This window comes from Gymnodraco acuticeps, unplaced genomic scaffold, assembly GCF_902827175.1.
Source record: "Gymnodraco acuticeps unplaced genomic scaffold, fGymAcu1.1, whole genome shotgun sequence".
Taxonomy (NCBI): domain Eukaryota; kingdom Metazoa; phylum Chordata; class Actinopteri; order Perciformes; family Bathydraconidae; genus Gymnodraco; species Gymnodraco acuticeps.
Window position 1 is genome coordinate 226,883 of NW_022991358.1, and position 24,659 is coordinate 251,541.

Sequence of the window (24,659 nt, forward strand, 5' to 3'; positions counted from 1 at the left end):
ACCATCCATCCATCCATCCATCTTCTCCCGCTTATCCGTGGTCGGGTCGCGGGGGTAGCAGTTCCAGCAGAGAGCCCCAAACTTTCTTTTCCCTGGCAACATCAACCAGCTCTGACTGGGGGGATCCCAAGGCGCTCCCAGGCCAGCGAAGAGATATAATCCCTCCACCTGGTCCTAGGTCTACCCCTTGGTCTCTTCCCAGCTGGACGTGCCTGGAACACCTCCCTAGGGAGGCGCCCAGGTGGCATCCTAACTAGGTGCCCGAACCACCTCAACTGGCTCCTTTCGACGTGAAGGAGGAGCGGCTCAACTCCGAGTCCCTCCCTGATGACCGAACTTCTCACCTTATCCCTAAGGGAGACACCAGCCACCCTGCGGAGAAAACCCATCTCGGCCGCTTGTATCCGCGATCTCGTTCTTTCGGTCATGACCCATCCTTCATGACCATAGGTGAGGGTAGGAACGAAAATGGCCCGGAAGACCGAGAGCTTTGCCTTCTGGCTCAGCTCCCTTTTCGTCACAACGGTGCGGTAAAGCGACTGCAGTACCGCTCCCGCTGCTCCGATTCTCCGGCCCATCTCACGCTCCATTGTTCCCTCAAAGTGCACCAGTATCTAAAATAAATAAGTGTAGCATGTGTAAGTTAGTGTGATGGCAGACAGGAAACCGTAGTGGAAGCAGGGGTTTAGTGCAAACCAGAGGTCGCGTTAACCGAATATTTTCCGTCTATGACGGATTTTTTTTAACAATGACGGACAAATCTGAAAGCAGTCCGTCATTTTGACAGATTAGAACAAACTCGGAAAACAGCGCCAAAGTTTGCCCGCAGCGAGGCTCCGGTGTTATGCCGTGTTACGCATGCCCTCCAAAAAGGAAATGATACCGTTTCCAAACCTAACTGTGCCGTACAGATCATTGAAATGTCTGTGAGTTTTGGCTTTATGCTGTGCACGCTCCCGCGAGGTGCAACAGCCATGCATAACACGGCGCATGTGAACTGTCCCTCCCCCCGTCGTCAGAGTTGTGTAAAGGCCGACGGGTAATTCTGGATTTTGACGGAAGTTTTACGATCCTGTCCGTCAAAATGACAGGCAGCGAAAAAGTCTAGCGCAACCTCTGGTGCAAAGTAAACATTACACCAGTTATACTGGCCTTGCCGAAATCTCCTTCTCGGTTAACCAGCGAGATAAACACTCTCACAAAGTAAAACTCAGGACCACGAGGTGATGTTTTGAAGCTTTACTAAGCAAGCAGTGTGAAACTGAAGGAATACAGAAACAAGAGCAATTGTAAATATCAACTACATGACATAATAATTACGTATACATAGATATATATCCAGGACGGCATGAAATGAGGTCAGTGCCAAAGTACAGATGCAATGTTTAGGCTATATTGCATATACAGCAACTACAAAATGTCAGCTGGGATCAAAGATCACAATAATGCACTCAAGGTAAAGATATATAATGTAGAAACATAAAAACTTAGAGGAAATGCCTTCTCAAGGGCTATGAATGATGGATGGTAGTGATGGCAGTTTGACACTGAAGCTTCGAACGGAGCTTCAACCCTGGACTTCCTATTCCATAGAAGCAGTGCTTCGAAGCTTGCTTCAAATCACGTGACATATGACGTCTGAAGCAGCAACTGCTTCATTTCCTGAATGAATCACTTGACTGGTTCGCGGTCCATTCACGCGATTCAATGCATTGCCTCGTCTCGATTCTGACAGGTGACAGGTTGAAACGGTTTCGAATTTGAGCGCTTCAACACTTTATGACCGCTCTAAACAATGCGCAATGTGTGGGTTGTTGTCGTAGTTTGCGTTGTTGCTGTTGAGTTGTTGTTGGTATTGCATTTGAATTGTAGTATCATTATAGAGCAAGCCAGGAAGAAAGATAGGTCGTTCTGGCTCGGGAAACACTTCGAAATGTGGAGAAGAATTATCAGTCATATAAAAACAGTTCAATATTTCAAGGAATAGATAGCCCAGTGGGTAGAGCCGGGGCCCGAATGCGGCGATGTCCTCCGCGCAGCTGGTTCAAAGCCTGGAATGGATGAATTTGAATCATTGCTTTTCAACTTTAATGACTGATAAAAGGCCCTCTCCTCCCAAAAAAATGTCCAGCACTCTCTAGTCTCTTCTCAATAACCCAATACACACAATTATCAATCTTTAATTGCAAATAGAACATGATATTATTCAGTCTTAGTGTGTGTGTGCATCGAATATTTTTCAAGGCAAAGATACGTTAAACCCACTGCAGCCTTGCACTTCGCCAGGAGAGGTCGCTGTAACTGAAGCTTTGAGAAATGAACCTATTTCCGACACAATTGTCCAAGTGGTTCGATGCTTCATTCAAAGCTTCATTTTGCCATCACTAATGGATGGCACAGGATGAACAGACATCACCTTAGCTGGAGCACACATGCTATTCTGAAATGTCTCAGGCTAACTTCCTGTCACATGGGAACTAAAAAGAACTGCTTCATGCAGTACGGGAAGTCACCAGAAGGAGTCACTATAACACACAAAATAACCAGAACAGAACACCAGTGTCTGGACATTGTTCCTTTAAAGTCATCAAGCTCTTTACTTGTGGTCAGCTTTCTTTTTCCATTAGTTTAGCAAACTTTAATACGCATATACTCGTCAGTGACAAGACTAACTACATGCTTGTACCAGTAGATGTTACCAGTGTGTGTGTGTGTGTGTGTGTGTGTGTGTGTGTGTGTGTGTGTGTGTGTGTGTGTGTGTGTTTTTAAATTGGTGTGTGTTGCAGCTGAACAACCTGGACCCGGAGCTGAAGAACCTGTTCGACATGTGCGGCATCTCCGAGGCTCAGCTGAAGGACAGAGAGACATCAAAGGTCATCTACGACTTCATCGAGAAGAAGGGAGGAGTGGAGGCCGTGAAGAACGAGCTGAGGAGGCAGGGTGAGGACAACACACTCAAACACGCACACACACACACACACACGGACAACACACTCACACACACACGCACAGAGACTCACACAGAGACTCACACACACAGACACACACTCACACAGACAGACACACACACACACACACACACTCACACAGACAGACACACACACACACACTCACACAGACAGACACTCATACACACACACTCTCAGAGGAGCTGATGTGTCAGACTGATCTTGAGTAATAATGAAATAATGATAAAATCCCTTAAATATGTGGTAAAAAAAGTTGAGTTTTATGGCGCATTTCCACTACAGCGCGGTGTAAGCGTGCCGTGCCCGACCTGTTTTTGTTTGCTTTTCCACTAGGCGTAGTTCCGGCTACCGGGTACTATTTCACCGTTTTTCTGGCTCTCCAAAATCAAGGTTCTTTCCGGGCCAACAACCGGGCTGAGTATGCTAAACTAGTGAGAGAATTGCTGGCAACTACAACAAGATGAACATATTTGACCGTGATTTAATTGTAATACACGTTTCAAAATGATGCCGAAGTAACAACATACTGATACCGGTTAGTAAAAACCATGAATTAATGCTTTGACAAGTCTGCAGACAGACGGCAGGCGAAAAACCTTTTAGAATGCGTGTTTTCTAAATGGAGATCGGCTAAGCTAACGTTGTATATGCTCCGACCGTCCACACTCACAACAACGGCCTATACAGACAACCAGCGACTGTATTCTCCATGACACAGGCAGTCTGTGGTTTGTACTTGATTAACTTTTGTCTAGTTTCTGAACAGATATGAGGAGCTGTGAGCTTGAGTGCTAACAGCTAACGGCTGATGTTGGTTTTGTGTTTCGCATTGACGATGACGTCACGGCTCCGCCTACACTGCGTTACTATAGTTACTGCCCCAGCTACTAAACTGTAATGGAAACACAGCATAAAGTGAACCAGTCCTAACGAGGCCTAGCGAGGCCTAGCCATATTGTACTAAGCCGAGCGAGGCCCTGCAGTGGAAAAGCGCCATTAGACTCACAAGACCGCTGGCTAATTAGCTCTGATGCTAAAAACAAGCCTGATTTTGTTAGCATTCAATGGCTCAAGGTTATATGCAATATCAGATCGAATGAAGAGGCAAACTTAAAACCATACAAATAATATTTAAGATCAGATTTATAATAGTGGGTTAAAGAGGAAAAAACACTTATTATGTTCATGCTGATATCAGTGAGGAAGCAGAGAGAGGAATGAATGTGGGGGAGAGAAACTCCATATGCAGGGAACACGGGGAGTTTAGCCTTTGCAGACCATTTACATGCACTAAAACCTATAAAACACACTATAGGAAAGGTAAAAGCAGAACAGGGCCCCTTTTTTAATATCTTTGGCAGGGATGGGCAACTTGGATGGTGGTGGGGGCCAAATAATTTATGTTCTGGCCACCAGGGGGCCACAGATTCACTTGGAACACACACACACACACACACACACACACACACACACACACAAATTAGTAGTAGTGGCGGCTCAAGTTGCTAACTTTCATTTCAGCAAACATACTCAACATTGTGGTTCAGTGAAAATATATTCTTTCTCCCGCTTTTCTTGGAAAACACGATTTTCCTCAGATACCTTTCTCTTGCTCATGCTGACATCCACAGAGGGCTGGGCTCATATGTGACCCGCTCTATCGAAATCAGTCGGGAGTCGCAACGGCTCATTTCAAAATAAAAGTGGATTTGTGTAAAATCAAATCAAGTTTTATTTATATAGCACATTTATAAGCGATTTTTGGTGGAGCCAAAGTGCTGTACATATAATAAAAATAGCCTACAGTAGAGACACTTTACAGCAAATACAACAGCACAGATTGTTCAGAGTATCAGTATGAGAAAAACGACACCCTCTGTCCTTAGACCCTCTATCCTTAGACCCTCTGTCCTCAGACCCTCTGTCCTCAGACCCTCTGTCCTCAGACCCTCTGTCCTCAGACCCCCTGTCCTTAGACCCTCTGTCCTTAGACCCTCACATCGTACAAGGAAAAACTTCCAGAGAAAACCCACAGTTTAAGGGGAACATGGGAGAAACCTCAGGGAGAGCAACAGAGGAGGGATCCCTCTCCCAGGACGGACAGACGTGCAATAGATGCCGTGTGTAAATCCAAGAGATACAGCATATAGACCGAATGTTAGGAAATGCATGTGTCTGTAATAAGAAGATGAATCCACGAGGATGTCAGCTACAGTCCTGTGGAAGCCATCAGGGAAGCAGCAAGACGAAAAAAACTATTTTTTCGAGGTTCGGGTGTTTTGTTTGATTTTAAATAAACAAAGTCTTGGCTTTCAGAATATTAAACTTGTTTCGGCAAATTCAGATGATAAATGCAACTTTGAAGCTTGTGACGGCATAATTACAAGCGGAGAACGGAGTAACTTGACGTCACAGCAGGCATAACAACAGCCGGTGTTTCTTGTGAGTGTTTCTCCGGGAAACAAACACAATACACACAAACGCGTCAGATTCTTTCACGGTATTTGGCTGCCGAACAAAATCACGCAGTATCAGTACTACAAGTAAAAAAAAAATTTTTTAAAAATTAATTACGCCTCACGCCCTGTCCGCCATTTGCCCATCCCTGATCTACGTTGCTGAAGTATATGTAACACCCTGTGGTTAAATGACATGTAGAAACACTGAAGGTTAACGGTATTTTTCTCTCTTTTCTCCCTCACAGCTCCCCCTCCCCCTCCCTCTCGTGGCGGCGGCCCCCCCTCCTCCTCCTCCTCCTCCTCATCATCACAACTCCTCGACTCCTCCCCCTCCCCCTCCCCCCCCGTCCAGAGGGGGTCGTGGTGCCCCTCCTCCTCCCCCTCCGTCCAGAGCCCCGGCCTCAGCTCCTCCCCCTCCGCCTCCCACCAGACCGGGAACTCTTGGAGCTCCGCCTCCTCCTCCTCCCCCCAATAGAGGAGGTCATCATCAACCCCCTCCTCCTCCCCATCACCACCACCACCATCAACAACAACAACAAACACAACAACATCAACCTCCTCCTCCCCCACCTTCCTCTCACTCCTCTTCCTCCCAACAAGCCCCGCCCCTTCCCCCTCCCCCAATGTCCCAGCAGTCTCCAGTTGGAGGTGGAAATGGTGGTTTTTCTCCATCACAACCTCCTCCTCCTCCACCTCCTCCTCCACCTCCAGGCCCTCCTCCCCCTCCAGAGTTGGACGGAGGTGTTTCGGGAGGAGGAGGAGGAGACTCCCCTAAATCCCCCGGAGAGAAGACGGCGCTTTTGGACCAGATCCGAGGAGGAACGCAGCTGAAGAAGGTGGAGCAGAACAACCGAGCGCCGGCAACTGGAGTGGGGAGGGACGCCCTGCTGGACCAGATCCGACAGGGGATGAAGCTCAAGAACGTAAGACTAACCTCCCTCATTAATATATAACGACAAAGCAATGTGTTTCCAAAATCCTTTCATACCTACATAACTAATAGAGTGGTAGCATCTCCCTGGTTCCCTGCAAAACAATCCAATAGGATTTCTCCATGTGATTTTGGAGAAAGCAGAAAATTATCTCTCTGCCAAACAAACTTTTTTGATATTCACATGTTTTGTTCAGCAGGATAATCTCTACATATAAACACCACTTTATGATTTCGGAAGTAAAAAGCTAACTTTAGGCTATAAAGGAACTACAGCACGGTCACATGTAGGGCTGAACGATATACCGTGTCATGGCGATAACCGCGGTATGCGCATGCGCGGTATTCACACCGCAGGGACGTGCGGTTTTATTCATTTAAAAAAAAAAAATGCTAACTCACTTTATTACAGAATTCAAAATAAAGATACCCTTATTACTTATCGAAACTGCACATACAATATATCCGATTAAAGCTGAGACTCCACAGATTATTTAAGTATAGTATCTAAGCGATCCGATCTCGCAACAGGGGAAGCAAACACAGACATCACAACACGTACCTTTTACGGAGCTTTTACGGGAGATCGTCTCACCGTAGCTGTCAATCTGATCAAAAGACGTGTTCAATGGCATTAAAACGAGAAAGAAAAAACGCGGCTGAATCGGTTGATCCATAGGTTGATAATGTATCTGTGGCTTTGAAGCAATTGTTTATAATCCATAATTCCATTTTTATGTAAAAATCGGAGCACAACAGTTAGCTGCTAACGGTAGCCACCAGAGTGTATGCAGCTTCCGGTTTTGGCTACGCGTCACTCTCTCTCCTTATTTGGTCATGTGTGTGTGTTAGACTGCGCTGGACTGCCGCATAGCGAAGACCGGAAGCAGCAGCCACTCTGGTGGCTACCATTAGCAGCTAACTTTTGCTCTGCGATATTTACATAAAAATGGAATTATGGATTATAAATTAAATCATTTTTTTTATACAGAGATGTTAAAAACCTATGGATTAACAGATTCAGTCGCGTTTTTTCTTTCTCGTTTTAATGCCATTGAACACGTCTTTTGATCAGATTGACAGCTACGGTGAGACATCTCCCCTAGAAGCTACGTAAAGGTACGTGTTGTGATGTCTGTGTTTGCTTCCCCTGTCCGAGTTCAGATCAATCAGTGATGATACTATATACCTAAATAATCTGTCGAACCTCAGCTTTAATCGGATATCTTGTATGTGCAGCTACGATAAGTAATAATAAGGGTACTTTTATCTTGAGTTCTGCTCCAAAGTGAGTTAGCATTTTTCGCTCAGGGGTCATTTAGATGCTTCTTATGAGACTTGTGCTTTGTTTTGGTAAAAATGGTTTGTATCGTCAGTTAGCTGAGATTATTTCCGTTAATCTGGTGTAACACATTAAAAGGTTCTTAAATATTACGATCCCCTGAGACACTGTCGTGAAAAAAAAAAGTAAAGTACCCATCGGGACTTTGGGGTTTAATAGATTAAAAAAACCGCAATATATACCGCAGGGGGGGAAAAATCGCGATGTCAGTTTTTTTCAATACCGTGCAGCCCTAGTCACATGACTTCACGACACCACCGCTAAGCTAAAGGTGGCTAATGTTGGGCTATAAAGGAACTACAGCACGGTCACAGGACTTCACGTCACCACCGCTAAGCTAAAGGCGGCTAATGTTGGGCTATAAAGGAACTACAGCACAGTCACATGACTTCACGTCACCACCGCTAATCTAAAGGCGGCTAATGTTGGGCTATAAAGGAACTACAGCACGGTCACATGACTTCACGTCACCACCGCTAATCTAAAGGAGGCTAATGTTGGGCTATAAAGGAACTACAGCACAGTCACATGACTTCACGTCACCACCGCTAAGCTAAAGGCGGCTAATGTTGGGCTATAAAGGAACTACAGCACAGTCACATGACTTCACGTCACCACCGCTAAGCTAAAGGAGGCTAATGTTGGGCTATAAAGGAACTACAGCATGGTCACATGACTTCACGTCACCACCGCTAAGCTAAAGGCGGCTAATGTTGGGCTATAAAGGAACTACAGCACGGTCACATGACTTCACGTCACTACCGCTAAGCTAAAGGCGGCTAATGTTGGGCTATAAAGGAACTACAGCATGGTCACATGACTTCAAAGGCCTGTAAAATACAAACGTCATAGCATACAAATTATCAAAACATTATACAACAACATAAGTATTGCCATATGATAAAAGCATGTGACAGAAGTGATGCTAATGTAGATGGGTACTAGGTGGTGGAAATTAGTTGACAAGAAAAACAGATGAAATTTACTGACATAATTTCAGGGGTCTAACCAAAAACACTTTCAAAACCCCAATAGGCGCGTTCACACCAAAAAGAGCCGGAACTAAAATTAGTTCATGAGAAACTTTTCACCCACTTTTCAGTCCCTGCTAGAGAGCAGGGACTTTCGTGGGAGAAAAAGGTTCCTATTTCTGATTGGCTGGACGGATTGCAAACCACGCCCCGTAAAACTCCCAAAAGGTTTTGTGAAGCCGCCATTTTATTATCCTCGCATTAGCATTATTAGCATTAGCATTAGCCCAGCGCAGAAACGCAGAGAGACTAACTTATGGCAACACAAAAGAAAACATGGGAGCGGTGGAGATGAGGAGGTGTCGGTGTTCTGGCGATTTACTCGGAAGGGGACTTCGGGCGGCAGTATACGCCGTGAAGTGGTTTGCGGCCTGCCAGTAAATCCAAAGCAGAAGAAGAAAAATTGACGTCAGCGGCTTCATTTGCCTAATCATCCCCCAGGGACTTATTCCGGTGTGAATGCGATCTGTACATTTCATGAGAACTAAAGAGTTCTCATGAACTAAGTTCTGATGAACCTTCGTGTGAAAAGTACTGCGATGTGAAAGCGCCTATTGCCTTCCAGACGTCAGGGAGTGTTAAAATGCTCAATTACAGTGTTTTTACAACTCATTCTGCACCACTTTATTACGTTTATGACTCAGAAATATTGGAGTTTATGATTCAGTGTCCAGTTGAAAATGCACGGATGTTTAATCACCTTTTTTGTACTGCTTTTCTAGTGGCCCCAGGTCAAAGTCTGTTGGCAGTGAAATGTTTATATTATGTTATTTGACTTATTGTGAGTTTCCAGGATAAGTGAAGTTTTCTGCTTCTGATGTGATATCCCGTGATCAAAGGAGCCTCAGATTGTTCCTGTGATAAACGTCTCTGGTTCTTTGTGTGTCTGCAGGTTCCCGATCAGCCCGAGTCCGGCCCTCTGTCAGCGGCTCCCAGCGCCGGCATCGTGGGCGCTCTGATGGAGGTGATGCAGAAGAGGAGCAAAGCCATCCATTCCTCAGGTACAAGCTTTGGCTGTCAGGTTTTAGAGTCAGAACTATGGATTCAATGTCAGAATTCTGAGAAAATAAAAATATGACTTTTTTTTTTCCTGAGAATTCTGAGTTTAATCTATGAACTCAAAACATTCACTTTTGTTCAGATCTAAAACTAAATGTCCTCCTCTCTAGCATGTTATCACTAAGTCCATGGTTCTGATTGGGCTGTAGACCTTTGCCAAAATACACCACCTGATAATTCAGGAACTTATAAGTTATACAGAAACAACATTCTAAGTGTAAACAACAATGGACCAATCAGCACAATGACTACTTTTACTTTTGGTACTTTAACTATATTTTTACTGAGTACTTCTACTTTTACTCAAGAACAAGATCTGAGTACTTCTACTTTTACTCAAGTACAAGATCTGAGTACTTCTACTTTTACTCAAGTACAAGATCTGAGTACTTCTACTTTTACTCAAGTACAAGATCTGAGTACTTCTACTTTTACTAAAGTACAAGATCTGAGTACTTCTACTTTTACTATAAAGTACAAGATCTGAGTACTTCTTAAGTTCTTGCTTCTCCGGGCAAGAGACGTAGTATGAAATGTATTCCCTGTATTTCCACGCCCTTTAACACCGTGTTGTTTCCCCAGACGAAGACGAGGATGACGACGAAGACGAGGACTTTGAAGACGACGACGAGTGGGACGACTAGTGAAGAAATATGTCCTCTGCACCGACCGCTGACACTAAAATATCTTCTAAAAAACCCTTCCAGCATCAGACTAAAACTGTAATGTAAATGTTGTAAGAATTGGCTGTCTATTTATTTTTTTGCCTTTTTTGCTCTTTTTATTTTAACGATTATAAGAATGAATCTGTGCAATACCTCATCTGTTAGATCTGTCACACATTCCCATCGTTAAAGACTCCTTAGAAAGCACTAAACGCCGCCATCAGCACATTTCATTATCGACGCTAAACCCTCGCTGCTCCCTGACAGCAGTCTGAACCGAGGCTTCATCGCTCCTTGGGAAATATTGTTTTTCTTGTTTCCATTCCTCTTCTGAGAAACTGAAAAGGAGACGAGCAAACAGGCAGGATCCTCTTTGTGTTAGAATGCTAGATAACACTATTTTCTTACCGTGCTTCTTCTGTCGCGTCTCCTAATGAAGTTTAGTTTAGTCGTGTTCTTTTTTCATGAATCCTTTTTTGACCAAAATGGCTCAGTCGCCTCACGTGTTTTTTTAATGAAGTTAAAGCCGTTTATTTGCACACAGTTTATATGATAGCTCAGTGTTGTGTGTTTTTTTAAGTGTGTGTTGAGTTTATTTGTATTTAGTTTCAAGCAGGTTACAGTGAAGATGGACATTTTTTAAAAAGGTTTTGCGATATCGTGACCTTGTTCAAATGGGACTACAAACATTTTCTTTGGCTTGATACAAAAACATGTCTACACACACACACACACATTTTGTGAAATGATGGAAGTTTTGTTCTTATGGTCTGGTTGGTTGTTTTTGTTGTGGCATCTTTCCGTTATTTCCTGCAGGAGGAAACATCTCCAGCGCTCTGGTCCCTATTTCAAATATCCCGTCATGCAGAGAAAAAAAAGATGGATATAATTCATCCTCTTCCTTCCAGTTAACAAACTATCATTTTATGCAATGCGACTGTACATGCCTCCTCATGGAGAATCATTAAAAAAAAAAAGCAAATAATAAATAAACCAAATGTGGCATTTGCAAGCAGCTTGTGGTTCGGCGATGCCTGAGATCCCTTTGTGTGTCAACGGAAAAAAGAAATAGCCGACGCTCGTTTTAACTGTTCGAGTTTTTAACGTCCTCCAGCGAGGCTGAAAGCTGCATCGAAAGCTGAGATACTGACAGTGAGCCTGTGAAAAGGGTTGGGAGGGGGGAGGGCAATGAAAATACTAAATTCTATACTTAAATAAATGTTAATATTTACAGAGAAATGTGTGTCTTGTTATTTGTTAAAGTGGTTCTACTTCAGAGGGGATGAAGTCCAGTTTGGTGCTAAAATCAACATTCATTTTGTTTCTGTAAAGAGACATTTTATACAGGTATCGACCCAGAACTGGCCCCATTAAAGCCAGCGTTAATTATTTTCAATGTGTGTAGGCTGATTAAAACCATTAGGAACAGTAGGTAGTTGCAGGGAAGCTTCATAGAGACTTAACACAACATGACTACAGGCCTAGTTGAATACTCGATGCCGATTGGTCAATTTGGAACATTCTGTGGTCTGCTCTTTATCACTAGTAGACCAGACGTCCTTGAGTACGTCTTTTTCCGTCGTTTGCTGGGAACAGATCCTCTGACAATAATAGTTTGTGGGAGATTGTATCCTTTGCAACAAAAACCTAATATACATCGCAGGGAAGGCAAAACCCAAAAATCATAATAGGGTCTCTGAAGTTTGTGATTTCAAAATGAGCTTAAAACAGGCAAAAAACGCATTAAAGACAATCTAGGTACCATCACTAGTTACACTTAGATTTCATTGTGCTCCTTTGTTCCTGTAAACTGTTTCAGCAGACTGTCCAGTTATTATACACAGTGACATTATCATACACTACCTAGCATCTCAGATTCAAAAGGGTATCTGAGTTCTCTGAGAATAGCTGATGGGGTTTTGAATCAGAGTTTGTCACAAACACATGAACTGCTTTTTTCCCAAATAAATACAATAAAGTTTCATCAGAATGTATTTTTATTTTAAAAAAAGAAGATATATTTCAAAAACTTGTGTTTTTCATAAAATGCTGTTTTGCTAAATATTCATATAAACAAGGATAAGACAAATACTGTTGTCTCTGAAACAGACATTCAAAGTACAAACGCTTGTATGTCGTACGTCGGATTTGACAGTCCTGAAGGCAGTTGATTTCAAAGATTTTAAGAGATCATTTGAATCATCGCAGTTGATTGGTTTCATGTTGTTTGTAACAATGTGACCATCAAAGACATTTTTGAAAGAAAAGGAAATAATATTTTTTAAATAAAAATCTGGTATAACAATGTATAGAGGGGGCATCCCCCAGAAGACACACATTTATCACATGAAATTATAGCGAACCCCGTGTGAAACATCAAAGGGTTGTTCTACTCAGTTTGATTGACAGGAGAGATGATCAGAGGGGCAGAGTTTTCACCACCATTGTTGTTACAGGGACCAAAGTATGGGTAGAGTTTCTCTTTGAAGCAGCAGCCAGTGAAGGAGTAGATCAGAGCTGCAGCATCAACATCATAAAAGGAGACCAGACCCTCCTCATAATCCACAAACACCCCCACCTTCTGAGGCTGAGACTTCAGAGAGAGACGGACTGAAGGACCAGCAAAAGCTTTGTACTCATTTTCATTCCTCAACACTATCGTCCAGTAACCTTTCTGAGGAGATGATGTGATCGGTCCCTTCCTGTTGATCGACTCTCTGGCCACTCCTAGAGTCCATTCAGTTTTCCCTTCAACCTGAACCTCATAATAAAATCTTCCTGAAGAGAAACTCTGCTTTGCTAAGACACAAGCACAATAATCAAATCTCTCTGGATTGTTTGGGAGATTCTTCCTCACATCCCCATCTTTCACTTGTTTTCCATCATCAGACAGGATGAGTGCAGGATGTGCTGTATCAGAATCAAGAGTCACCTCCACCTCATACTGCTGGACCCTCTTCAGCTCCACCTCAAGCAGCTTCTTCATCTGTTTACTGAGCGTCTCCTCCAGCTGAGTCACAGCTCTCCTCACAGTCCCCTCATATGAAGGTGGACGGACCCTGACTTCTGCCCAGTTCTTGGTGGGTGGAGCAGCGTTCAGTGACGTGAAGCTTTGGAGGAGGTGGAGCTGGTCTTCAGAGCGTGAGAGCTGCTCCACCTCAGAGCTTCTCTTCTTCAGCTCAGAGACTTCCTGTTCCAGCTCTTTGATGAAGCCTTCAGCCTGTACCTCTGTCTCTCTCTGCTTCTCTTTGATGGTGTCGATGAGCTCGGCCTGGCTTCTCTCAACAGACTCCTTCAGAGTGGTGAAGACCTGAACACCATCTGCTATCTCTCTGTCTGCTCCTTCCTTACTGAGCTCCACTGAGCGATTCATCTCCTGGATCTTCAGTCGTCTCTTCTGGATCATCTGCTGAATTTCAGCCTCTGTCTTCCCCAGCTCAGCCTTCTTTCCTTCATATCCTTCTTTCAGAGGAACAACATCATGTGTCTTGTGGTCTGAAACAGTGCAGAGCATGCAGACACACACCTGGTCGGTCTTACAGAACAGCTCCAGCAGTTTATCGTGCTTCACACACATCCTGCTTTCCAGGTTCTCCTCAGGGTCGATCAGCTGATGTTTCTTCAGGCCTGCTCTTGTCAGGTGAGGCTCCAGGTGAGTCTCACAGTAGGACTCCAGACACACCAGGCAGGACTTCAGGGCCTTCAGTCTGGTTCCAGTGCAGGCGTCACAGGGAACTTCTCCTGGTTTGACAACGTGTTGCTCTGAGCTGCTGCTGCTGGCTTTCTGTTGAGCTGACTGTCTGAACTGAGCAGCCATCTCAGAGATGAAAGTGTTGACCCGCAGCTCAGGCTTTATGTTGAAAACTTCTTTACAGTTGGGACACTGACTCGGGACATCAATATCCCAGTGTTGAGAGATGCAGGCTTTACAGAAGTTGTGTCCACATGGTGTGCTGACTGGATCAGTGAACACATCCAGACAGATGGAGCACAGAAACTGATCTTCAGTCAGCAGACAGCTGGCAGCAGACATGTCTTCTCTCTGGGGACGGAGCAAGTGAAAAAACCAAACCATGGTTATTCTTTTTAATGATTATTTGTCAAACTACAAAATATGTTGTGAATGCTCATTGTTTCAAAGCTGACAGTTGCAAACAAAAACAATCAAACAAACATAAAGAGATAACCTTTAAAAGTATAATACATAATTATAATAAGACTTAATTTACGAAGCTCTGTAGATGAGATGATCCACAAAGCCACCCAGAATCAAAACATATTGAGAAACCCTTAAGCACCATATTAAGCGTGTGCGTCGTGTGTGTTTTTATGTCCGTTCGCGAAGGGATGCATGTCGGTGAGTGGGAGGCGTCTCTTTTGTCATTGTTATGTTTAAATTTGATATAATATGTTTCATTTAATTTTGTATTGTTAATTCTTTATTCCACTTTTCAAGTATTTGTATTTCAATATCTGAACGCTGCTTCTGTAATGAAATAATTTCCCAAATTTGGATAAATAAAGTCTATATTTATATAGATATAGACCATCCATTAATTGGTGTTAGTAGTAATTTTTGGAGCAAGTACATTTTTGGTGTCATGTTGAAATCTTGAATGTAATCTAATTAAACCCCTACTCATCCAGTAAACAGAACATAATACCAATAATACATATTATAATAACGCTGAATTAAACACAAATATTATAATTTACTGTGATAATATACCTCTGTTAAACATTTGCCCTGAGAGGAACTTCCTGTCTGAATAGAGCTGAGGGTTTGAGTTTACACCGGATGTTGAACCACAGGAAATATCTTTTCAAAGACAGACAGCAGTAACTAGAGAGAAGTTGAGAGGAAAGGGTTATAAGTTAACGGCTGCTGACCCAAGTGTATAACAGTTAAATAGGTTGTACAATCTAAATATCGTGCTTTTACAGACTATACAAAAAGAGACCTCCCAAACAATCTGAGCTAGGCTAGTTAGCTGTTAGCAGGCCTGGGATAACTGCTGTTAGTGTTCTTTGTCTCGTGTTTAGTGAGGCGTTGTGTCTCTGTAGTGCACTCACCAGTGTTTCAGAGGTTCTGCTGTTGTTGAGAAGAAGCTGCTGGATTCAGTTGTTTCTTCAGAGAAACAGAGACGCTGTCTGGACCGCAGCTCTGCTCTCACTAACTTTCACTTTCGTTTCTGTGAAGTTGAAGCTCTCCTGTTTCAGTGTTGCTCCTCCTCAGAGTGTAGCTCTGTGAGTGAGGGTGTGTCACTCTCTGGGGAGGACATTAACTCAGCTTTGTAACAAGAGGAGGTTTGACATTATGTTTACCATGTTTTTGTTATAAAGGAGAACAAGTTAAGATGGAAAACTTTTGTCACAAATAGGCCTCACTGTGATTTTGAGGTTTTACAATAAAACACCTCTTTAAAATAACTAAACGCAGATCAATAGAGGTCAGTAAATTAAGTAAAAGTGTCTCAATCAGAGTAGCAGGTCTAAATTACCTTCCACCACTTGAGTATCAATAGTGTCTGAGAAAACACATGATAATGTACATATACTGTGCACATAAAGGATGAATTATCATCACTTTTATTTTCATTCATGACTTTGTAAATCTCAAGTTTGAACATTTAGGAAACAAGCCTGGTTTATTCCACCGATGTTTGCATGCAATTCGTTTTATTATAAGTTCAATGATACAGTTATTTATGAAAAGCGTGCATCAGGCTGCAGTGGGTTAGTTCCTCCACAAGAGGGCGGCCTCAGCTCTCTCATTTTCTACAGACTGGTTTTGGGTTCATATCATCTTCTCAAACACAACTAAACTGCACATCTTTACTTTCATCCATTTGGGTACCATATCACTTCCACAAGACCTTCACATCATGCACTTTCTAAACGCTTTGACCAACTTCTGCAGGTCCATATTAAGATAAGATGGACCTGTATTCATCCCTGTGGGGAAACTCAGTAGGTAACAAGGTAACATTGATCAAAGATAACAATTAAAAATGATAAAATAACTATAAAATAAGAAATGAATTAAAATGAACATATTTACATATTTGAACATGTGTACATATTATTGCACATACATGTGCGTGAAAACCGTGTGTATTTTATGTCCAGTAATTGTGCCATTGTAGAACTTTTTATATATAATTGGTATACTATTTTTTGCATACTTTTATTATACATTAGTCCTTGGTTTTTCTCAGATAGATAGATGGATAGACTTGTTTACAGTAGAGTAGTTTACAGATGTGTTATATTATTAAACAGCTGCTTAAAATGGACACTGGAATTCTTGAAGCTTTTAGGCAAAAAAACAAGACAAAATTAACAAAGTAACCGCAGCTCCGAAATTATAAATATTTTCAAGATCAATTGCAATTGTTCCTGTATATCCACTCAAACGTAAATCAAAATATGCCATCATTACTTTTAGAAATGATCATAAAAATGACATTAATCTAAAGAAACCCTAGTATAACTGTTGAATAATCTGCTTTAAACACAAAAACACAAACAATTATAACAGGCCTACTCTCTTTATTTGCTTTAGTTTAGTAGATATCTACAAACAAAGAGTCGATATTTTTCTAAGACCATTTAGTGCTTCACATAAAATACACAACGGCTGTAGCCTGATTTAGGTGCTTTAGGAGCTGTAAATGGTAAATGGACTGTACTTATATAGCGCTTTATCCAGTCTTTACGACCCCTCAAAGCGCTTTACATACTACATGTCATTCACCCATTCACACCCATTCATACAGAGCAGTACCACTTGCTCTAGGACCTAACATTTACACACATTCACACACCGTTGGCCATGCCATCGGGAGCAACTCAGGGTTAAGTATCTTGCCCAAGGATACATCGACATGTTGGCTGCACGGGCTGGGATCGAACCCACAACCTTCTGGTTGAAAGACGACCGCACTCCCTCGCAGCCACAATCGCCCTAGGTGTGTGTTGTACAGTGTGTAGGTGTGTGTGGTACAGTGTGTGTGTGTGTGTGTGGGTGCGTACCCATAATAAATGTTACCATAGTACTCGTACCATGGTTTATTTACCATGGTCTTTTTGACAGATAGTACATACCATGGTATAAACCATGGTATGTACTATAGTACATTACTATATGTGCTATGGAACAAATACCATGGTCCTATAAAATATACCATGGTACTATCTGTCAAAAAATACTGTGGTACATGTACCATGGTACTATGATACGAGTACTATGTTAACATTTCTTATGGCTGTTGGAGGGCTACCCACTACCCCTGGCACCATAACAATTACCATGGTAAATACATATGTTCTTGTCATACCTACTGTACTAAACTGTAGATACTGTAGAATGTACAATGGTAGGCTATATCAAATAAAATAATTGACTGAGGCAAATAAAAATAATACATGGACTCAACATGTATTAACATTTTTAATTTATACTACAGAACAAATAAAAAACATAATGGCCTAATGACAAAGACAGACAGACAGACAGACAGACAGACAGACAGACAGACAGACAGACAGACAGACAGACAGACAGACAGACAAACAGACAGACAGACAGACAGACAGACAGACAGACAGACAGACAGACAGACAGGCAGACAGGTAGACAGTCAGGTAGAGACGCATGAGAAAGGTAGACAGAATTATAGACTGGAAGACAAACAAACTATGAAGAGTTAAGGGCAACACTTACCAAAATACCTGCTCACCGTAACAATGTATTAAGTGTTTACTGTATATAGTGGCATATTCAGTGTTTTGCTACACCACACAGTGCAGCTGGCATGTGTTGTCCTTTACAGACGGCTCAAAACTGACTGCCACAATAATTACTTACAAACAATCTTTTTGAGTTCAGCAGAAGGAAGTGATGGTCGTGTCTCCCCCCTGCTTGATGACCCAAGCCCAGTCACGCTGTGAGCAGCCATAAAACGTGTGGTGTACAGACCCTGCATCAGATTGTTGGTGTACTTGGCTGCTGAGGTCTTGTTGCACAGATCTTTAATGGCTTGTTGAATATCCTAAGAACATCAAATAAGTAACACACCGTGTCATATTATCAGGACAAGATTTGAAATAGCACTGTTGACTATCTAAGACAACAATTAAAATCATCCAAATCAACATACAGTACTTGATAGTATACTTATTAGACAATATGAAACTTACCAGACAGACAGCATTGGTGGAAATCACACCATCCTCCAAAGGCAGATGTGTTGTGGAAGACTGCATATTTAAAAAACACACAATAATTGTGTTACTAATAAGAAACGATAGAGAATATACATATACATACAGACAGGGTAGACACACAGACGGGGCAACGTGGTCTCATCGGCTTAACGTGGACTAAAAGGGAGTGGCTATATACAGGACCGTCCTGTACACAACGCCAAATGGCTATATACAGGACCGTCCTGTACACAACGCCAAATGGCTATATACAGGACGGTCCTGTATATAGCCATTTGGCGTTGTGTACAGGACCGTCCTGTATATAGCCATTTCAGAGACCTTATATACAGGACCGTCCTGTATATAGCCATTTCAGAGACCTTATATACAGGACCGTCCTGTATATAGCCATTTCAGGGCTTCTGTGCAGGACCGTCCTGTATATAGCCATTTCAGAGAGCTGTGTACAGGACGGTCCTGTATATAGCTTCGGCCGGACTAAAATGGTTAACAAGAAACAATGCCATGGCAAAAAGAAATATAAATATGGGGAAATATAAATAAATGTTATGAGTTCTAATTTGGATATTTAAACAATTATGTTTAGGTAATGATTGCACTTCCATCAATTAGTGATCAGTTAAATCAATAATCATCTACTTGATGTATAACCAAGAACAATACTAATAACAATATATAATAGCTGTAATTCATGTGATTAAACAACAACCTATAATGTACCTGCAAACTTGGTCCAGCAGTTGAGGTGTGCGCCGTAGATGTTCCTTTTCTCTCTTTAATTGAGTGTGTTCATGAAATAAACAAAGTTAAAAAAATTACAACACAAAGCTGATTTAAAGACATAGCAGATGTAAACAAGTAACAAAACATACCACGGTCTGAGTGTTGCTCAGTGAGCTGCTCCATTGAGGAAATCATCCTAGGGAGACCTAAAAATACAGTGATTATTAGCAATTTCTCTCATTGACTCAAGATAAGAAGTCTACAGCCAAATTACAGGGGGTAGAATTTACCATCTCAGTTTGGTGTATTGGCATGCTAATATTAGCTAACTAGCACTAAACAAAGGCCCTTTCTCATTTCATCAATTTCCCCTCCTCGACTCCTCGACTCCTCGGTACTCCGGTATTGACCCGGAAATGAATTTCAGCGCGCCATGTTGAAGGACATCTCATTTCTCTAAATGCACTTCGAGGACCGAGGATCGAGCGTCGAGGAGGCTCTCTGGAGGAGCTCTAACCGAGGATACACTGATGGGTCCTCCGCGGCTCCTCCACGGATGCATTTCCGGGAACAGAGATGTTTCAAAGAGTCGTGACGCACGGCCGGACTTATCTCAGCCAATGACAGCTCTGCATGCATCCCCTGGATATTATTTTATTAACTGCTTTCATCGCGACGCGATGTTTACAGTGAGAACAGCTGTGAGGTCTGTGCAGAAAGCAGAGCAGTGTGTATAATATATATCACTCAGTATAACAGGCCTACTCTCTTTATTTGCTTTAGTTTAGTAGATATCTACAAAGAGTCGATATTTTTCTAAAACCATTTAGTGCTTCACATAATAAAATACACAACGGCTGTAGCCTGTTTTAGGAGCTGTAGGTGCGTGTGTGTGGTACAGTGCGTGTGTGTGGTGTAGGTGTGTGTGGTACAGTGTGTGCGTATGCAGCGGACAGACAGGTCTCAGTTGGTTTGGTGTCCTCTGCTTACTTTTAATACTTGCAAATAAAACTTTTGGCCCATAATTTATTTCCCTCATTGTAGCAACCAGAGAGGGGAGAGGGGTGGGGGGGGGATATATCCAGTCTCTGATAGTGTTACGTTATTATGAGAGTGCTTGATTCTGAAATTGTATATATTTATATAAATATATACGTGTGTGTGTCCGCATCTGTAGCCTGTTATTGTCTCATTATACCGCACTGTGAATGAATCAAAGTAAATATAGAAGTGGTCATGAACACATCTGTCCATCAGACAGAGGGCTGCTCCTGTCATCATTAATGGACGTCTCTTTAAAATGACCGCTCAGAGGAGAGGAGTTCTCATTTCTCTAACCGCCTGCTGCTTCCCCTCCTCTCTCCTCGGTTCCCCTCCTCGGCTCCTCCACTCGCATCTCCTGTGGGCGGGACTACGTCTCGAGGATAGGAGTCGAGGAGGGGAGTCGAGGAGGGGGGTCGAGGAGGGGAGTTAGAGAAATGAGAAAGGGCCAAAGTATATGTATGTAGGGCTGATGGGAATGTCACAAGTTTTTAGGTTATTTTTACATAAGGTGCCAGATGATGCGTAAGGAAACTACCAACATTGTCAGGTTTTGATTTACTTTGAGGGATATATGGATATCTGTAAAACAAATACATTACAACCCGGCCAGCAATTGTAGAGACATTTCACTTAAACAGAAAGAAAGCTAGGATTCAACAATTGGAAATAGGATTCGTCCGGCGACCATAAAGGTTCATGGCAATCTATGAAATAGCTGTTGATACATTTGAGTCCGGACTGAAGTGGTGGACTAGCAGCTAACTGACTGGGAGACAAACATTCTGTAAATTGCCATCCAGCTTCATGCTGCTACTGTGGCTAAAACATATATTACTGTTAAATCAACATACCTTCAATGATGCTCAAAGTATTCTTGAGGGAAGAATTCTCCCTCTCAAGTGCAGCAACCCTTTGCTCCAATGTCTTCAGGTAACTATTTTCCTTCACCTCTTGGGCCTATCAAAAAGCACACCATTCAAATAATTAAAAACAACTTTTATCCACAATTAATATTCTAGTCTGTATATTTCAGAAGTATGGTTTATTAGGTTTAAAAGCCAGAGGTGGAAAGTTAGTTCTAAATACATTTACTTATATTTTGAGGATTTAGCAGCCAGAGGCCTGTACGACGAAGCCGGTTCAACATAACCTGGATATGTTTGAGTTACCCGGCTTACCTAATCCAAAACAAACGCGCTCTCGCTAAACGGTCCTACGACGCTGGTTATCAACTCGTTAACTCAAGCCAGCTTTGCCCTATCTAGTTAGGTACGCGTTCACATGAAAGGGGCGTGGTTAGCAACATTTGACACAAACATGGAGAAGCGTACTGACAGCGCAGCGTCATACTTCCTGAATGAAAAGTCAACTATAATATTAGACAAATATGAAGAAGTTAAACTTTAAACATCCATGACTTAAACACTTGATCCAGGATCAAAGCCACAGAGCTGCACCTGCAAGGTGAATACAGCTGGTAACAGAACAAGTGTTTGAATGCGTACATTAACAGGTTTATGATATCACTGCCCCGTCTAAAACACGATCTGACTTTCATTACAATTGACTCGAGTGTTTCGTCAACTTAATGTGTTGCTTAAAATAATACTTCTGCATACAGTATGTGACACTGTGAGTGTTGCACGGCCAGATACGGCTCAGCTGACTCAGATAAGGAAATATATGATACATTATAAAGTGATATGAATGATAATGGGACACATCGCCGTCTGCACTCACAGTGCGGCGGACTGTAGGCTACGTAATGTTACTTTGATCACTTATGTTGTGGCAGATATTTAAGTAAGCTTTCTTAACGCTAATGTTATAATAGTCAGATTGCTCTGAAGATGGAGGTGATATTCTATTCATTTTCACGTTCACACAGTCAGTTGATTTTTGCCGGCCGTCTTTCCTGCAACGGCAGTTTTTCTGTATTTCCTTTCTCCTGTAATATGACTTGATCGCTTTAAACTCCGCATACTGAGCTCTGATTGGTCAGCAGGCGGTGCTTTCACTGAGTTGATCTCTTATCCTGGAACCTAACCTGCTCCGGAGCAGGGGCCTATACTACGAATCAGGATTTTCGTTTAGCAAGCTAACTTCAGGGATTTCCGGTCCTACGAAGCTGATTCACTTTTTAGCGGGCTAGATAACTTATGCTGAGCGGCTAGCCTGCTCCGGAGCAGGATAGGTTCCAGGATAAGAGATCAACTCAGTGAAAGCACCGCCTGCTGACCAATCAGAGCTCAGTGTGCGGACGAAATACAGTTTAAACTGCCGTTGTAGGAAAGACGGCCGGCCAAAATCACCGACTGTGTGAACGTGAAAATGAATAGAATATCTCCTCCCATCTTCAGAGCAATCAGACTATTATAACTATTATAGGCTACTATTAGGCTATGTTAAGAAAGCTTAATTAAATATCTGCCACAACATAAGTAACCAGATCAAAGTAACATTACGTAGCCTACAGTCCGCGGCACTGTGAGTGCAGACATCGATGTGTCCCATTATCATTCATATCACATCATAATGTATCATATATTTCCTTATCTGAGTCAGCTGAGCCGTATCTGGCCGTGCAACGCTTACAGTGTCACATACTGTATGCAGAAGTATTATTACATAATATCTTTGTACATCCTGCACTAAACTGTTTTATTGTAGAGATCACTTGTAGTATCTTCTTGATTTTTTATATTCTATATTTCTATCACCGACCTTCTACTTTCCCCCTATGAGAGTATGTACTCTTAATATTTTTTTAATCAAATATATATAAGACATAAAAAGAATAATTCAATAACGTGCTTTAACCACTAGGCCAGTGGTTCTCAAAGTGTGGGGCGCGACCCCACTGGGGGGCGCAGAGGCATGCCAGGGGGGGCGCGAGAGACCAGGAGGAAAAATGGTTATATAAAAAAAAAAAAGATTTAAAAAAAAAAAAAAATCATAATTTGAAAAATTATTGATTCGAAAATAATATGATACAGTACAGTACTATTACGTCTGGGTCTCTGTGTGTGTGGAACGAGCCATTTTGTGTGTGCGAGAGAGAGAGAGAGCGCACCGGTACCGGAGATCGTTGTTCTTAGCTTCTGGTGCTAGCGAGCTACGCTAACGGATATAAGGAGTTCTTTCAACAACAAAGTGGAGGAGAGTCCTCTCCTGTCAGACTGAGAGGCTCAGTGAACTAAAGGACTCTCTCATTGTTATCTCAGTGGGACTCAAACGTTTTGGTCACCATTAATGTAAACAATTATTTCCGAGGCACACATTTATATGATCATTATAGTTATAAAAAAATAAGAGAATAAATGAAAAACAGGTATGAAATACTATATGACAATGATAATCTGTTTACAGTTCCGTTTCATCTGGGTGTTGAGAGAAGTATCCATAGATCTCTTCATTTTGCTCTCAATGTGTCCACACACCACCTATAAAAATAGCACGTTACCCCTGCTTACACCTATATGCCGTGAGCTGATTATCGAGCCTTCGTTGAAACAGTTGCGGGAACACTGTATGTGCGTGTGGAGAGTGTTGCAGTAGAAAATTCCACTGTAGCGACCGGTACATTAATGGGAAACCCTAAATGTTTGAGCACCCTCTATGAAACGTCAAGCTACCCCACAGCACCCCCAAAATAAGTCTCTGGCGCCGCCACTGAGCCTGACTGTGTGTTGGGGGGCCCGACTTTTTTTTTTTTCTCCAAAGGGGGGGCCTGACAAATCATTCTTCCTTTTCAGTTTTAGTTTTTTTTAATCTTTTTTTTATTATTATTGTTACGTCCTGTCTGTAGACACGTGCTTTAAAATGTATTGTTTAATTGTACATAGTTGTCATCTAATAATCAAAATATATGTTGACAAATGTTACATAGTCTTTGTCAGCATATTTTTGCCACGCTGTGCACCCCTTGCTATCTTACAAAATAAAAGTGTCACATTCATGAAACTTGCTCCATTTATTGGTACCAACAAAAACTGAAAAGGAAGTGACGAATGAATTTCGACACCACTACCATCAAATACGGAGCGAAAAGTTAAACCAGAAGAATCAAGACTATATGAGCTACCAGTACCACTAAACAACTCACAGTTTGAAAATTACCATTAATAAAAACCCTGAACGTTTACTTTTCGTTTTAAACATCGTTTTAAGGTGTCATTTAGAAATGCGCGTTCCCGTGACAAGG

General features: G+C 42.1%; 2 protein-coding genes across 5 annotated transcripts in view; one reads left to right on the top strand and one right to left on the bottom strand.

The window, feature by feature from the left end:
* The window catches only part of LOC117562791 (neural Wiskott-Aldrich syndrome protein-like), a gene marked incomplete at its 5' end in the record, with an annotated part of 30,728 nt that extends 19,033 nt beyond the window's left edge, over positions 1 to 11,695 (top strand). Inside the window, 5 exon segments of the mRNA XM_034240682.1 lie at positions 2,787 to 2,940; positions 5,674 to 5,702; positions 5,704 to 6,351; positions 9,625 to 9,733; positions 10,374 to 11,695. Coding sequence (XP_034096573.1) covers positions 2,787 to 2,940; positions 5,674 to 5,702; positions 5,704 to 6,351; positions 9,625 to 9,733; positions 10,374 to 10,435 — 1,002 coding nt within the window.
* A 744-nt stretch (positions 11,696 to 12,439) lies between these two features.
* On the bottom strand, positions 12,440 to 15,708 carry LOC117562792 (E3 ubiquitin-protein ligase TRIM39-like). Of its 4 annotated transcripts, none has more exons than XM_034240685.1 (3): positions 15,530 to 15,678; positions 15,203 to 15,299; positions 12,440 to 14,498 (listed from the first exon to the last, which is right to left on the bottom strand). In XM_034240685.1, exon 3 carries the CDS (start codon positions 14,487 to 14,489, stop codon positions 12,846 to 12,848), a length of 1,644 nt encoding a protein of 547 aa, XP_034096576.1. In that variant the 5' UTR covers positions 14,490 to 14,498; positions 15,203 to 15,299; positions 15,530 to 15,678; the 3' UTR covers positions 12,440 to 12,845. The 4 variants fall into 4 exon arrangements, with proteins under 4 accessions (XP_034096576.1, XP_034096575.1, XP_034096574.1 ...); XM_034240684.1 differs by having other exon boundaries at positions 15,186 to 15,299; XM_034240683.1 differs by lacking the exon at positions 15,203 to 15,299 and having other exon boundaries at positions 15,530 to 15,708.
* Between the last annotated feature and the right edge of the window lie 8,951 nt (positions 15,709 to 24,659).